Raw genomic sequence first — 15,466 nt, forward strand, 5'->3', positions numbered from 1 at the left:
TCTTGGTTTGAAAGTTTTTCTATGCAAATTCAAGGCTATGGTTTTAGAAGATGCTTTCTGGATCACTCGCTCTTTATTTACCAAACGGCAGACATCATTACACTTCTTCTTATATACGTTGATGACATTGTGATCACTGGGAGTTCAGATAATCATGTGCAAGACGTGAAGCGGTTTTTAATGAAAACTTTCAAGATGAAAGATTTAGGGGAGTTGAGGTACTTCCTTGGTGTGGAAGTTAACAGACAAAAAAACACATTGACACTCATGCAACAAAAATACACCCTTGATCTCCTAGAAAGAGCCGGGATGATGAATCGCAAACCAGTCAGCACTCCGAGTGTATTACATCAAAGGCTGAGCTCTGAAGATTGTCATCTTTGTGTCAACCCTATAACGTATAGAAGCCTCGTGGGGATGCTGCAGTATTTGACCTTTACCAGACCTGATATAGTTTATGCTGTCAATTAGGTATCTCAGTTTATGCATGCTCCAACGGAAGGTCATATGGAAGCAGTGAAGCACATTCTACGCTATTTAAAAGGAACTATAGGAGACGAGCTTGTTTACCGCAAGAATGATAACCTACATAAAGGACATGAGCTCATCACTTATACTGTCGTAGATTGGGCAGGGGACCCAGATGAGAGACGATCTGTCTCTGGATATTGTGTATATATTGGACACAATTTAGTGTCTTGGAGCAGTAAAAAACAAAAGGCAGTGACACGATCGAGTACAGAGGCTGAATACAGGTCGATGGCTGCAGGCACGACAAAAGTTACATGGATTAGACACTTATTGAGTGATCTTGGGGAGACAATTATTCGATCATTTCTTCTATGTGATAATCAAAGCGCAATAAACATTGCGTGTAATCCTATTTAACATAGCAGAACAAAGCATATTGAGATTGATCAATATTTTATATGGCAAAAAGTTGAGACGAAAGAGATAGAACTTTGTCATGTTCGAACAGAAGATCAAGTGGCAGACTTGTTTACCAAAGGGCTAACATCGCGTCAATTTTGGCTATTGAAGAGCAAGTTATACATGCTCCAAGACCATGTACAACTTGAGGGAGGCGGTTAAAATAGAGCATGCGTATGGATCTGGATCCAGATCCATGCACACCAATCCTATGCAATTGACGTTCATTAATGACATTTTTGTAATATTGTAAACTCATTTTTATATAAAGGAATTAGGGCTCGGTGGTATGGTCGTTCAGCCGCCCCAGCCTTTGTGCTTCTCCCTTTCTCTCTTTCTCTGTTTTTTGTGCAGGCTGAGCCGTGAAGTAAACCTCTCTCTCTCTCTCTCTATATATATATATATATATATATATATATATATATATATATATATATATATATATATATATATATATATATATATTCCTTATATTTGGTAGGATTTACGCGAGAAACACCTCATCTTAGCTGTTGCAAGGTTGTGAATTGCATGAGCTGTTTGGAGCCCAGGATTTGTTTTGCAGCTTGTTGTTATGTTTGTCCTGCATAGACAAAGCAAACAACACATGAATAAAAATAGTAAAAAGCTCAGTATTACCCCTGTTATGCTGGTCCATTGGCCCTCAGAGGCTCTGATACAGTCCAAGGTTACTCTAATTGTTTTATGGTAATGGTAGTCATTATGCATGCAAGGCGATCTCCTACCCCTTGGTCTTTCCTCTTTATGTTGCCAGCTTTTAACATTTTCGTTTTGCATGTTCAATGGATCTTAGGCTGGTTGGATATTGGTTATTTTGATATTCTGTATTGAGTGCGTGCCTCAACAGCACCTGTGGGAACAAAATACAACTCATGTTTCTCGTCCTATAACATTAGAAAAGTATGCCATGTGGTTCTGTTTCTGTTTGAATTGCAGTTGAACTTCTGTGTATTTCAGCTTTAAGATGTTATGTTTATGGAGCTCAAGTGTCTTGGGTGTTCGTCTTTTTTATTGTTATTATTTGTAAAAAATGTACTCGTAATATCTCTTATAACATCCAACACTGTGCTTTTGCAGGTTGTAGTTTTCCTTCACATAGTGATTGCAACATCTGTAATCTTTTATCCAGTTTTTGTGATACTTAGGTTGGTTCTTGCCTTATTTCTCTTTTTATTCATTCCTTTTTAGAGTTTTCTGCATACATGTGTCAGATATATCACGCAGGCTGCCTCCTTGTGATTGTATAGAGATATTCAAATTATGCATCTTAAAATAATTAAATAAAAAAGGAAAATAAATGGAACTTATGTTAAGAAGCACATACCTAGACATGTACATGCATAGACATACACATCCACATACAAACACACACAGATAGACTAGTCTACTAAAACCTGCCTTCCAGAGAATTCCTTTTCACTTCTCTACTATGTCACATGGGTGCGGGGGTGCGGCAGGGCAAAAATGTAAATATATATATATATATATATATTGTTAAAATACATGTAATTCATATATATATATATATTTATATATATATATATAATACCCGATAGGGGTATTTTAGTCATTTCACAAGTACCCGATAGGGGTACTTGTTTTTCCTCTTTTTTTTTCCCTTTTATTTTTTGTAAAACATATTTTTTATTTTTATGTTTTTTGCTCACACAAAAGGGGCCCCACCATGTAGTCGATGGGGCTCCCAACGACTACATGGGGAGCCCCTAGGTGGCTCTCCTTTTAAGGCCTCTTGGCCATTCTCCCTCTCCCTCTCTTGTGTATAAATAGGGGTGAACCCCTCTTGTATTCTTCACTCTTGAGAGCTCTCTCTCTTTCAATAAGAGACATTTATATTTTTATGTTGTGTTGTCTCTTGTGGGTTTGGGTATTAGCCCCTTTTTGTTTGCTCATTAGTGAATGTTGTAAGTGCTTAGTGCACTCTTTGCTTTTCCGCATATTTCATTACATGGTATCAGAGCCTTGTGTATGCTCTTCTTCTTAATATAGCTAGTTGTGTAGCTATATTTTTTTCGTGTTGTATCTCTCTTCTTTTATCCTCTTGTGAGTGATTATTATGGAAGGAGAACAAAAGATTGATCTCTCCTTCAAGCTCAATGGCTCCAACTACATGATGTGGGCCGCCGCCATGGAAAACAACCTCAAAGGGAAAAAGCTTTGGGGATACGTTATGGGCACCATTCTGGAACCACAACTCCAACTAACTAAGATGGAAGGTGATCAAGAAAAAGCTCTTGAAGGAGATGCCCGCATGAAGGCCATTGAAGATCACCAATCTAAAATAGAAGATTGGGAAAGTAAGCATGCCAAGATTCTTGCTTGGTTCATGAACAATGTGGAGCTCAAGATTTGCGCCAACATTGCCAAATTTCGGATGGCAAATGAAGCATGGTTCTTCTGAAAGGTATGTTTACCCAAAAAGACCTTGCTCGTCAATTCTTTCTTCAAGAAAAAATCCGGACTATCAAGCAAGGAGAAATGAGTGTTAGGGACTACTTTAGCACTCTTGGCTCTCTATGGGATGAGCTATCTTTACTAGAACCAAAATGGGTTTCTAGTATGGATGTGGAGTTAAGGAGAGAACAAATGAAAAAAGAACACTTTTTCCAATTTTTACATGCGCTTAGGCCCGAATATGAACAAGTTAGATCCTCCCTCCTACATAGATCAAAGCCTCTTCCCTTGGAAGATGCCATAGCCGAAATATGCCAAGAAGAAACCCGTCTTGGCATGATTAAAGGAGGAGATGATGTCTTGGCCGTATCCAAACCCGGCAACCATATGAAAACTTACAAACCTCCACATTTTGGAAGGCAAAATAACTATAATGGCAACTATAGAAAAGCCATTTGCCATCATTGTCAAGAACCGGGTCATATAAGACCTAATTGCCCTAAGTTGAATGAAGCACCAAAAAATAAGGTTGCTTCCGTTGAAGAAGCTACTCAAAAGAAAGAGGAAGCAATCAAAGGAAAGGACTCTTTTTCACTTGCTCAACTATCAGAAGCACTACACACTCTACTCAAGATTCCATCAACTTCGGGTGCCGTCGTAGTTTCCTCCTCTCCTCCAGGTATGTCGTCTTGGATCCTTGACTCTGGAGCTTCCTTTCATATGACCCCCCTTGAAAATGAGCTTTCCGATTTATGTAATAATTATAAAAACTCCTATGTTTCAACTGCCGATGGAACATCTTTACAAGTAAAAAGTTTTGGAACCTTAAACTTTTCAAAAGATTTCTTTGTGCCAAACGTGAGAGTCGTACCTCAACTTAATTTAAATCTCCTCTCTGTTGCTCAAATATGTGATCATGGATGTAAAATCTCCTTCTCAACTAAGGATTGCTCTATACAGGATCTCCGGTCCGGGAAGCTGATTGGGCAAGGCCATAGGAGGGGAGATCTCTATTACATGAGCAACTTGAAACTCCCCACCAACTCTTTTTGTAACCATGTCCAAGATAAAAATATTGATATTTGGCATCAAAGACTTGGACATCCAAGTTTCTAAAAAATGTACTCCTTTCCATTTGGAAAGAAAATTTGTAATGAGAAACATTTTGTTTGCAAGAATTGTATTTTTGGCAAAATGAAATCCACTTCTTTTCCAAACCGAACTTTTGTGTCCAAAAGACCTTTTGAGTTAGTCCATTCGGATGTTTGGGGTCCTTCCCCCGTCATGTCTAAAGGAGAGTACTCTTATTACGTCACTTTCATCGATGACTACACTAGGTATGTATGGATCTACTTTCTCAATTTAAAATCCGAAGTCTTTGATTTTTTCAAAAAATTTCATATGATAGTTAAAAATCAATTTTCAAGTAATGTCTCCACTCTTAGATCCGATTCGGGTGGAGAATATTTATCAAATGAATTTCAAAACTATTTAGAAGTAAATGGCATTTGTCATCAAAGATCGTGCCCTAGGATTCCCAACAAAACGGCTTGGCCGAAAGAAAGCATAGACACATCATGGAAACCACTAGGACACTCCTTATTTCCAAAGAAATTCCAAAGAATTTTTGGGCCGAAGCGGCCTTAACCTCAACTTAATAAATAGAATGATATCTTCATCCTTACAAAATACATCTCCATACGAAAAACTATTTGAAAGAACACCCGACTTCAATAGATTAAGAGTTTTTGGATGTAAATGTTTTGTCCTTACTCATAAACGGGACAAATTATCTCCTAAAGCTATTGAATGCGTTTTCTTGGGTTATGGAGAAAATCAAAAGGGTTTTAGATGTTTTGACTTAAAAAATAACAAACTCTATGTATCCAAAGATGTAACATTTTTGGAAAATGAAAATGGTTTTGTGAAAACTAAAGATATTGACGAAAGTGAATATACTTTTTTGTTTGATCTTCTATCTCAAGAAGATGAGACTCCTCAAGAAGAGGAAATCTCTAATGAGTCTTTGAATGACCTAGAGGAAATCCCTCTTGATAATGTGATAGATGAAAATAATAGACCAATCCAAACATATGTTAGGCGTGGTCAACAAACTCAGATGAGCGCCTTAGAAAAATACTCTCAAGGATCCAACATAGAAGAAACCTCTTTAAGGAGATCCAGTCGGATCTCCAATCCTCCTAATAGGTTTGTTTCCTATGAGTCCCTAACTCCAAGATATAGAGCATGTCTAATTGCGTTGCATTCATTTCATGAACCCTCACACTATAATGAGGCCAAAGATATTCCCCAATGGGTTGAAGCCATGAACTTAGAGCTTAGTGCCCTTGAAAAAGCAAAAACTTGGGAAATAACTTCGTTACCCACTGGAAAGAAATCAATAGGATGTAGATGGGTCTTTAAAATTAAAACCAAGAGTGATGGTTCATTAGAACGTTATAAAGCACGGTTAGTTGCTAAAGGATATGCTCAGGAATATGGTATAGATTATGAAGAAACCTTCGCACCTGTTGCTAGAATGACTAGTGTTAGGACTCTTATTGCTATCGCGTCTGTGAAAAAATGGCCTATCTATCAACTCGATGTTAAGAATGCATTTCTAAATGGCGAATTAAATGAAGAAGTTTACATGGATCCCCCACCAGGAGTATGTATTGGTAAAAATAAGATTCTCAAACTTAAAAAGGCATTATATGGTTTAAAACAAGCCCCAAAGGCTTGGCATGATAGATTTAGTAATGTAATGACAAGTTTGAATTTTCGTTCATGTTATACTGACACTGCTTTGTTTGTGAAAAGTGCAGGGTCTTCAGTAGTTATTTTACTACTTTATGTTGATGATATGATTATCACAGGAAGTGATGAGCAAGGCATTAATGATATTAAAAAGGTTTTGAAAGAAAATTTTGATATGTCTGACCTTGGTTTCTTAAGATATTTTTTAGGAATTGAAGTGGCGTACTCTCCTCGAGGGTACATTCTCTCTCAGATGAAACTCGCTGCTGACATCTGTTCCAAATCTGGTATCTCCGATGATAAGAAGACAGAAACCCCAGAAGTCATCAATGCAAAATTAAGGTTGGAAGATGGAACACCTCTCGAGGATCCTACTCCCTACCGGCAACTTGTTGGGTCTCTAACCTACTTATCCATCACACGGCCAGACATTGCTCATGCCGTCCACTCTGTCAGTCAGTTTCAACATGCACCTACAACCGTGCACATGAGTGCAGTCTTAAGGATCGTCAGATATATAAAAAATACCATAACTAAGGGAGTTTTTCTTTCCTCTGCCTCGTCACTTGATTTAATTGCGTATACTGATGCAGATTGCGGAGGAAATCCCAATGACAGAGTCTCAACTACCGGATTTTGTGTTTTCTTAGGTGACTATGATTTCTTGGAGATGCAAGAAGCAACACAAAGTATCCTTGTCATCGACAGAAGCAGAATATCGTGCTATGGCCACTACAACCATGGAACTTGTGTGGCTAAGAAGCCTCCTTAGTGATATGGGCATTGTCATCTCTACTCCTTCGAAGATGTGTTGCGACAACAAAAGCGCAATCTATATTGCAAGCAATCACACCTTCCATGAGCGTATTAAGCATATTGAGATGGACTGCCATTACGTTCGTGATGAATACCTAAGAGGAACCATAGCACTACCTTACGTCACATCAGAATACCAGTTGGCGGACTTCTTCACTAAGACTCTTGCGGCTCCTCGGTTTTTGTTTCTCCTTAACAAGCTTTCGGTTATATCCCCGTAAAGCTTGAGGGAGGGTGTTAAAATACATGTAATTCATATATATATATATTTATATATATCTATATAATACCCGATAGGGGTATTTTAGTCATTTCACAAGTACCCGATATGGGTACTTGCTTTTCCTCTTTTATTTTCCCTTTTATTTTTTGTAAAACATATTTTTTATTTTTATGTTTTTTGCTCACACAAAAGGGGCCCCACCATGTAGTCGATGGGGCTCCCAACGGTCACATTTGTGACCGTTGGGGGCTCCCAACGACTACATGGGGAGCCCCTAGGTGGCTCTCCTTTTAAGGCCTCTTGGCCATTCTCCCTCTCCCTCTCTTGTGTATAAATAGGGGTGAACCCCTCTTGTATTCTTCACTCTTGAGAGCTCTCTCTCTTTCAATAAGAGACATTTATATTTTTATGTTGTGTTGTCTCTTGTGGGTTTGGGTATTAGCCCCTTTTTGTTTGCTCATTAGTGAATGTTGTAAGTGCTTAGTGCACTCTTTGCTTTTCCGCATATTTCATTATATATATATATATATATATATATATATATATATATATATATATAAAGTTTTTGCCCTTACTGGGGGGTTCGAAGGCTCCCCCCCTGGTTGCGGGTCCCGCTGTGCGTTCAGCAGGAGGGGGTCCAGAGGGGGCCGCCCCTGGAGGGGGGGTCGTAGGGGGGTAGCGCCCCCCGGAAGAAATTTTTTCTTGGGAGGGGCTCGGCCCCTCCCCTGAAATCAGAGGGAGCAGGGAGGGGGGCTCAGCCCCTCCCCTACCGAAAAGAGAGAGGGGCTCGGCCCCTCCCCTGAAATCAGAGGGAGCAGGGTGGGGGGCTCGGCCCTTCCCCTGCCGAAAACAGGGTGGGGCTCAGCCCCTCCACTGTCGAAAACAAGTTTAGAGGGAGCAGGGAGGGGGCTCGGCCCCTCCTCTGCCGACCCAACAAGAGAGGGAGCAGGGGGGGGGGCTCGGTCCCTCCCCTGTTGACCCAACAAGAGAGCGAGGGGGAGCAGGGAGGGGGGCTCGGCCCCTCCCCTGCCGACCCAACAAGAGAGCGAAGGGGAGCAGGGAGGGGGGCTCAACCCCTCCCCTGCCGACCCAACAAGAGAGCGAGAGGGAGCATCGGCCCCTCCCCTGCAGACCCAACAAGAGAGCGAGAGGGAGCAGGGAGGGAGGCTCAACCCCTCCCCTGCCGACCCAACAAGAGAGCGAGAGGGTACTTGCGACGAGGGAGAGGAGGAGGTGGTGTTGGGCTCCTGTGCGAGACGTCGGGAGGAGAGGAGGCGAGCAAGAGAGCGGAGCTGAGTGGGAGAGGAGAGGAGAGGATTAGGGCAAAATTTTTTTGCCCTATTCCTCTTTCGTAGCCCCTTTTGATCGGGCATCAGAAAAAAAATTTACGTTAAAAAATTGGATGAAAATGACCCTGGGTGCATTGACCGCACCCAGGGTCGTGTTGACCGCACCGGGTGCCGCATCCGCACTCGCACCCGCATCGCGTCGACGCGGGTGCGGCACCTGCTTTGCCGAGTCTTAGTGACTTAGCTTCTCTACCTGTAACTGTTTTTAAAAGAATACTCCACAGAAATAGGCTGTATTTGCATCCTATAGCTGCAGCTGTGTAACATAGCTTAAAGGTTTAGCAAACATCTTTTAATCAATAAATGGTCATTTCAACAATCATTTTATATATCACAAATATTGTTGCTGTTTCTATAATCTCACCAATTTTATTTTTTATTTTTTCACATCTGGAATATGGACAGTTAATTTCATTCGAATATACTCTATTGGTCATTCTTTAGAGATTTTTTTATATCATTCCACAAAAAGTAAGGTTGGAACTGTTTGTTTCCAGACAAATTCAATTTTCAACAAACGGTGAAACTAGAGGATCCTTTTTTTTCTCTCCCTTTTTCTCCTTCCATTGCTTTTGTTCTTCTTTGCTTTGGAAACAATTGATGGAGCTGTTAAACGTGATTGTTATGTGTTGGATTTGTATTCTGGAAGGACATACAGGGTTCATCTTTTGAAGTTTTTGGCTCATTTTATAATAAATTTAAACTCTTCTCCCCTCACTGTTTTGCAGGTCTGATTCTGCAGTGCTATCTGGCATTGCATTGATGCTATTTGCTAGTATTGTTTGGTTGAAGCTGGTGTCCTATGCACACACAAACTACGATATAAGGACTCTAACCAGGTTGAAGGATAAGGTGAAACGACTTCTTACTTTGTAATGTTATATTTCATTTAGTTATCATGGAAATAGGATAAAGTTGCAATTTTTTTAATGTTATTTTAGACCTGCTTAGAATGATTTTAAATTTTTTTTAAGTATTGTGCATGAATGAAATAATACAGCCAAAGAATGTAATATGCTGTTTACTTGTGTGCTGGATTGCACTTATATGTTAATCCTAAGGGAAACTTTCAAATACCCCCAAACTTTTCGGTCTAATTCATACTTACATCAAAAGGTTGAGAGTTTGCAAATTCCAACCAAATTTTTTACCTGAGTTAATCAAATGACACCCAGTTTAGTTATCTCTAATAAATTCTGTTATATATTTATTAAAATGACCATACTAGCCATATACGTTTCCCATATGAGAGGGGACTTTCTTTTTTCATCTTCCTAACTCTTAACCATTCTCTCTCTCTCACACACACGGTTATCTCTAATAAACTTGATTCGAAAACTTCTCAAAAATTTGTTTTCCCAAAATTGAATTTAAATCTTTTTTTCGTTTCTTAAATTTTTGACCATGGTTGCAAAGTCTCTTTCTCATCAAAAGATTGCATCGTGCAGGATTTTCAGTTAGGGAAGATAATTGGGCAAGGCCATAGGAGATGCGATCTTTATTTCATGGATTTTTTTTACTCTTCCACCTAAGTCATTTTGTAATTATGTTCAAGATAAATGTATTGATACTTGGCATAAGCGGTAGTAGCTATGTCACAGGGACTCGGCAGAACAGATGCCGCACCCGCGTCGACGCGACGCGATGCGGGATCGCGTGCGGGTGCGGCACCGGGTGCAGTCAACACGACCCTGGGTGCGGTCAACGCACCCAGGGTCATTTTTGTCCACAGTTTTGGGCGAAAAAAAAAATTTCCCCCCGATGAAAAGGAGGAGGATTAGGCCAATTTTTTTTTTGCCCTAATCTCTCCTCTCTCTCCCCCTGAGCTCGAGCTCTCCCATCGCCGCCCCAGCTCCGCCGCCCCCAGCTCCGCCTCCCAGACTCCTCCTCTCGGCTCCTCCTCTCCTTTCGCAGGTATGTCTCTCACTCTCTTCTTGGGTCGGCTGGGAAGGGGCCGAGCACCCCCCCTCTCTCTCGGTCTCTTGTTGGGTCGGCAGGGGAGGGGCTGAGCCTCCCCTGCTCCCTCGTTTTTCGGCACAGGAGGGGCCGAGCCCCTCCCCCATCTACCTCTTTTTTTGGGTCGACAGGGGAGGGGCCGAGCCCCTCCCTTTTATGTTTTTCTTTTTTGGGTAGACAGGGGAGGGGCCGAGCCCCTCCCCTTTATGTTTTTCGTTTTTGGGTCGACAGGGGAGGGGCCGAGCCCCTCCCCTTTATGTTTTTCTTTTTTGGGTCGACAGGGGAGGGGCCGAGGTGGCTTGGTCTACCTACTTGACCATCTCAAGACAAACCATGTATGGGATGTGCCTCTTTGGGTTCCCTTCATCGCCATCTTGATTGGGTCCAGCTCATCCGCCCTTGGGATAGCTTATGGGACCCTTTCTACATGTTGGTACCCAGACAAGGAAGGGACACTCATGGGGTGGGAAGAGGACAAGAAGAATTGGAGTATGCTTTGGAGGGAGGGTGAGGGCACCACCAATAGATGATCCTCCTGCATGCTTTCTACACATAAGAGATCACACTTTTCCTAATAAATTGTTGTGTTTTCCTTGCTGTTCATTGTTTGCCGCTGCATTCAGCCTCCCTATAGGGTCTGGCAAAACCAAGTAGGTTGAGATGGGTGTCTTTCAGATAAGGAACTGCAGTTGCCTCTTTTATATGGGCAATATTTTTAATGTGTTTTTAATGAGTTTTTTTTAAAGGCAAGCTGGGGTTAGACAGAACCTTACGAGTTATACAACTATACCATTGGGTTTTCAACCTTAGTGTACTAGCCCCTCCCCTTACGAGTTAGTTCTTTTATGCAATACTTATTTGATTGATATTTAGGTCGATTTATGTAATTGCTTTACTTATTTGATTGATAATTTGATATTTAGGTTGATATACTGCATGCATGATGAATCATATTATGAGTTTATGACAATGTTTACTGTTAAATGTTAAACTGTTAAAACTTCAAAATTATATATATATATATATATATATATATATATATATATATATATATATATAATTTTTTTTTTACATTTTTGCCCCTGCCGCACCCCCGCACCCGGGTTTTTTGGAAGTGCCGAATCCCCGCACCCGCTCCCGCACCCGCACCCATGTGACATAGGGTAGTAGTTTTTCAGAGATGTATCTCTTTCTTTTTTTGGAAAATATTTGTAATGTAAAAGATATATCTTGTAAATATTGTATTTTTGAAAAAATAAAAACAATTCCTTTTTCCGAACGAACTTTCATTTCTACTTGTCTATTTGAATTAGTGCATTTGGATGTATGGGGTCCCTCACCGGTCATATCGAAAGGAGGTTACTCCTATTATGTTATTTTTGTTCACGACTTCACTAGATATACATGGATTTACTGTCTAAATTTGAAATCCGATGTGTTTTTCTTTTTTAAAGAATTTCATATGGTGATTAAAAATCAATTCCTTATTAACATATCTACCCTTAGGTCTGATTCGGGAGGCAAATATATGTCAAATGATTTTCAAAATTATTCGAAACAACACGACATTTTTCATAAAAAATCTTGCCCTAGAACTCTCCAACAAAATGGATTGACGAAAAGAAAGGATAGACATATAATAGAAACCGTTAGGACTCTTCTCATTATTCCAAAAAAAAATTGGGCTGAAGTTGTATTAACTTCAACCTACTTGATAAATAAAATACCTTCATCTTCTTTGTAAAATGTCTCCTCATTTGAAAAAGTTTTTAAAATGTCTCTTCATTTGAAAAACTTTTTAAAATGATTTCTGTTTTTAAAAGATTAAGAATCTTTGGGTGTAAGTGTTGTGTACTTACTCATAAAAATGATAAACTATCCTAAAAAGCTATTGAGTGCATTTTCTTGAGATATGGAGAAAATAAAAAAAGGTATCATTGTTTTGACCCAAAGAACATTAAACTTTATGTTTCTAAAGATGTTACCTTCTTAGAAAATGAAAATAGATTTGATAATAAAGAAGCTAAAGAAGAAATTGACTATACATTTCTATTCGATCTCTTACCAAGACTTGATGAATCTAATCAACTTGACTCTAATGGTGTGTTTGATCTTTGTTTGAATGATGCTTCTAGTAATGAACATCCGGCTGTTGATGAAGCATGTCACCAAAATGAAAGACCAATTGAAATATTCGTGTTTATACCCGGCGTGGATAAAGTGATCAACCATGTGCTCTTGACAAATTTACTCAAAATATAACCTTAGAGGACTCCCAACTTAGGAGATCTAATCGAATCTCTAATGCTCCTAGTAGATTTGTATCTTATGATTTTTTTCTCCCAACTTTAGAGCATATTTAACAACTCTTCATTTATTATTATGAACCATTCTATTATAAAGATTTCAAAAATATCCTTATTAGATTAAAGCAATGAAAATAGAGCTTGATGCCCTTAGGGAAGTCAACACTTAGGAAATAGTTGATCTTTCTCTAGGTAAGAAACCTATAGGATATAACCTATAGGATGTAGGTGTGTGTTTAAAGTCAAGATAAAAAATGACAGATCCCTAAAAAGGTATAAAGCAAGGTTGGTTGTCAAAGGGTATGCTCAATAATATAGAGTAGATTATGAAACAACATTTGCTCTCGTCGCTAAGTTGACTAGTGTTTGCACCTTAATAGCCATTGCATCTATTTAAAAATGGCCAATTTATCAGTTAGATGTTAAAAATGTCTTTTTAAACGAAGAACCTTATGAGAAAGTTTATATGGATCCTCCATCGAGAGTTGATATTAATGGTAAAACTCTAAAACTAAAAAAGGCCTTGTATGTCCTTAAACAAGCACCAAAGGCTTGATATGATAAATTTAGTCATGTTTTGATTACTGTGGGATTTATTTCTTGTTATACTTACACTGCTTTCTATGTCAAGAAAACATGTACTAATATTCTGATACTTCTACTATATGTTGATGACATGATCATTATAGGAAATGACAAAGGAGTTAGTGAAATTAAATCTATTTAAAAAAAATTAATATGTTTGACTTGGAATTTTTGAGATATTTCTTAGGAATTGAGGTTGCCTACTCACCCAGAGGATATATCCTCTCCCACATGAAATTAGTTGTTGATATATGTGCTAAGTCAAGAATTTTTGATGAAAAGAAGGTGGAGACCTCAGAAGTCATAGATGCTAAATTAAGACTTGAAGATGACATACTGCTCGAAGATCCTACTCCTTATTGCCAATTAATTGAATCACTCACCTACCTTTCTATCATCGACCTAATATCGCTTATGCGGTTCAGGCAACAAGTCAGTTTCAACATGCACCTATCACAGTACACATGGTCGCAATTATGGGGATTATTTGCTATATTAAAAATATAATTTCAAAAAGTCTTTTATTATCCTCCTCCTCATCATTAGATTTAACTGCTTACACTGATGGTGACTGGGTTGGTAACCCAAATGATAGAATTTCAACTTCTGGTTTTTGTATTTTATTAGGAGATTCCTTAATTTCTTGTAGGTGAAAGAAACAACAGAAGGACTCGTTGTCCTGAAGCAGAATATCGAGCCATGACTACAACAATGGAGCTTGTATAGCTACAGACTCTTCTCCAAGGCATAGGAGTTTCCATGTCTAAATCTTCGAAGATGTGTTGTGACAATAAAAGTGCAATTTACATTGCAAGCAACCACACCTACTATGAAAAAACAAAGCACATCGAGATGGACTGCTACTACGTACGTGATGAGTATCTGAAAGCAACTATTGAATTACCATACATCACATCGAAGTTTTAACTTGTCGTTTTTTTCAGCAAAGCACTTCCTGCACCTTGTTTTATCTTTCTCCTTAACACATTTTTGGTGATCTCACCATAAGTTTGAGGGAGAGTGTTAATATATATATATATATGAATAGTTTTGTAATCAAGGGTATATCTATCTTTTTACTACTTGTAATTAGGATAGTCCACTAAGCAATGTTTTGTATTTTTTGTTTTTATTTTTCTATTTTTATTTTTCGGGAGCAGGAAGCGAGGCACTTTCAAAATTTTAGGAAACAGGAAGACTTAGAAGCAAACCAAGAATCGTCTTGGAAGCGAGAAGAGAAACGACCTAGGAAGTGAACCGAAAGCGACCTGAAAGTGAGGGGGGAAGCGAAAAAGGAAAAAAGAAAGAAAAATAAGAAGAAAAAAACAAAAAAAAAGAAGGGAAAGCAAGCTTCCCCTAAATGGGAAGCACACTTCCCATTTAATTATTGTGCTTACCAGTGCGTTTTAGAAGTGCCACGTTTTGCGCTTCTGAGATTTACTTCGGGGAAGCACGCTTCCCCGAGTCCTATGGCGCTTTGGGTAACCTTGATCCCAACGACTCTATGGGGACCTTTCCTTAGTCCATTTGTTGTAGAATTAGGGGCTGATAGCCCCTTTCATTGTAATGCTTTTTAAGAGCATTTCTATCAATAACATACATATTATCTTTATGCTTTTTGTTCCTCTTTGCGAGGATTATGTGTAGCCCTTAGTTGGCTCTTTGTATCTTGCCCCATTAGTGGCTTTGTATTTGTGTAGTTGTGCACTCTTCATACTTCTTTGTAGCATCTCTCTTGTGCACTCAAGGTTTCATTACAAGAAGCATATAAGAAAGCAGAAAAGAAACGAGTAGGAAACTTAGAAGAAACGTGGGAGAATCAAGATTTCCATCAAGTTTCGAAAGTGAGGAGTATCGCACTTTGCCGCTTCCAAAGCGAGTTTTTGGGAATTGCACTTTCCAACTATTTATAAAGCTTTCGGTAACTCTAATTTTGCCTCATCGAGATATATCCAAGATCGATGGTTGTGACTATATATATATATATTTATATTGCAAATTGGTCCTAGTCTTATAGCCTATTTGCAAAAGAATCCTTACCTTATGCTATTTTGCAAATCAGTCCTCGCCTATGTAATATGAACACTTCTAGCAGGTAACACACTTGTGTC

The 15,466-nt window shown here is 39.1% G+C and overlaps 1 protein-coding gene across 1 annotated transcript in view; it reads left to right on the forward strand.

The window, feature by feature from the left end:
- The window catches only part of LOC149820310 (diacylglycerol O-acyltransferase 1-like), a 118,149-nt gene that overhangs the window by 16,269 nt on the left and 86,414 nt on the right, over nt 1–15,466 (forward strand). The window contains exons 5-6 of the mRNA XM_089983096.1: nt 2,029–2,096; nt 9,237–9,360. Coding sequence (XP_089839222.1) covers nt 2,029–2,096; nt 9,237–9,360 — 192 coding nt within the window. The remainder of the gene's footprint in view (nt 1–2,028; nt 2,097–9,236; nt 9,361–15,466) is intronic.

This window comes from Nuphar pumila, chromosome 12 (genome assembly GCF_984573655.1).
Source record: "Nuphar pumila chromosome 12, dmNupPumi1.hap1.1, whole genome shotgun sequence".
In the NCBI taxonomy this organism is placed as follows: Eukaryota; Viridiplantae; Streptophyta; class Magnoliopsida; order Nymphaeales; family Nymphaeaceae; genus Nuphar; species Nuphar pumila.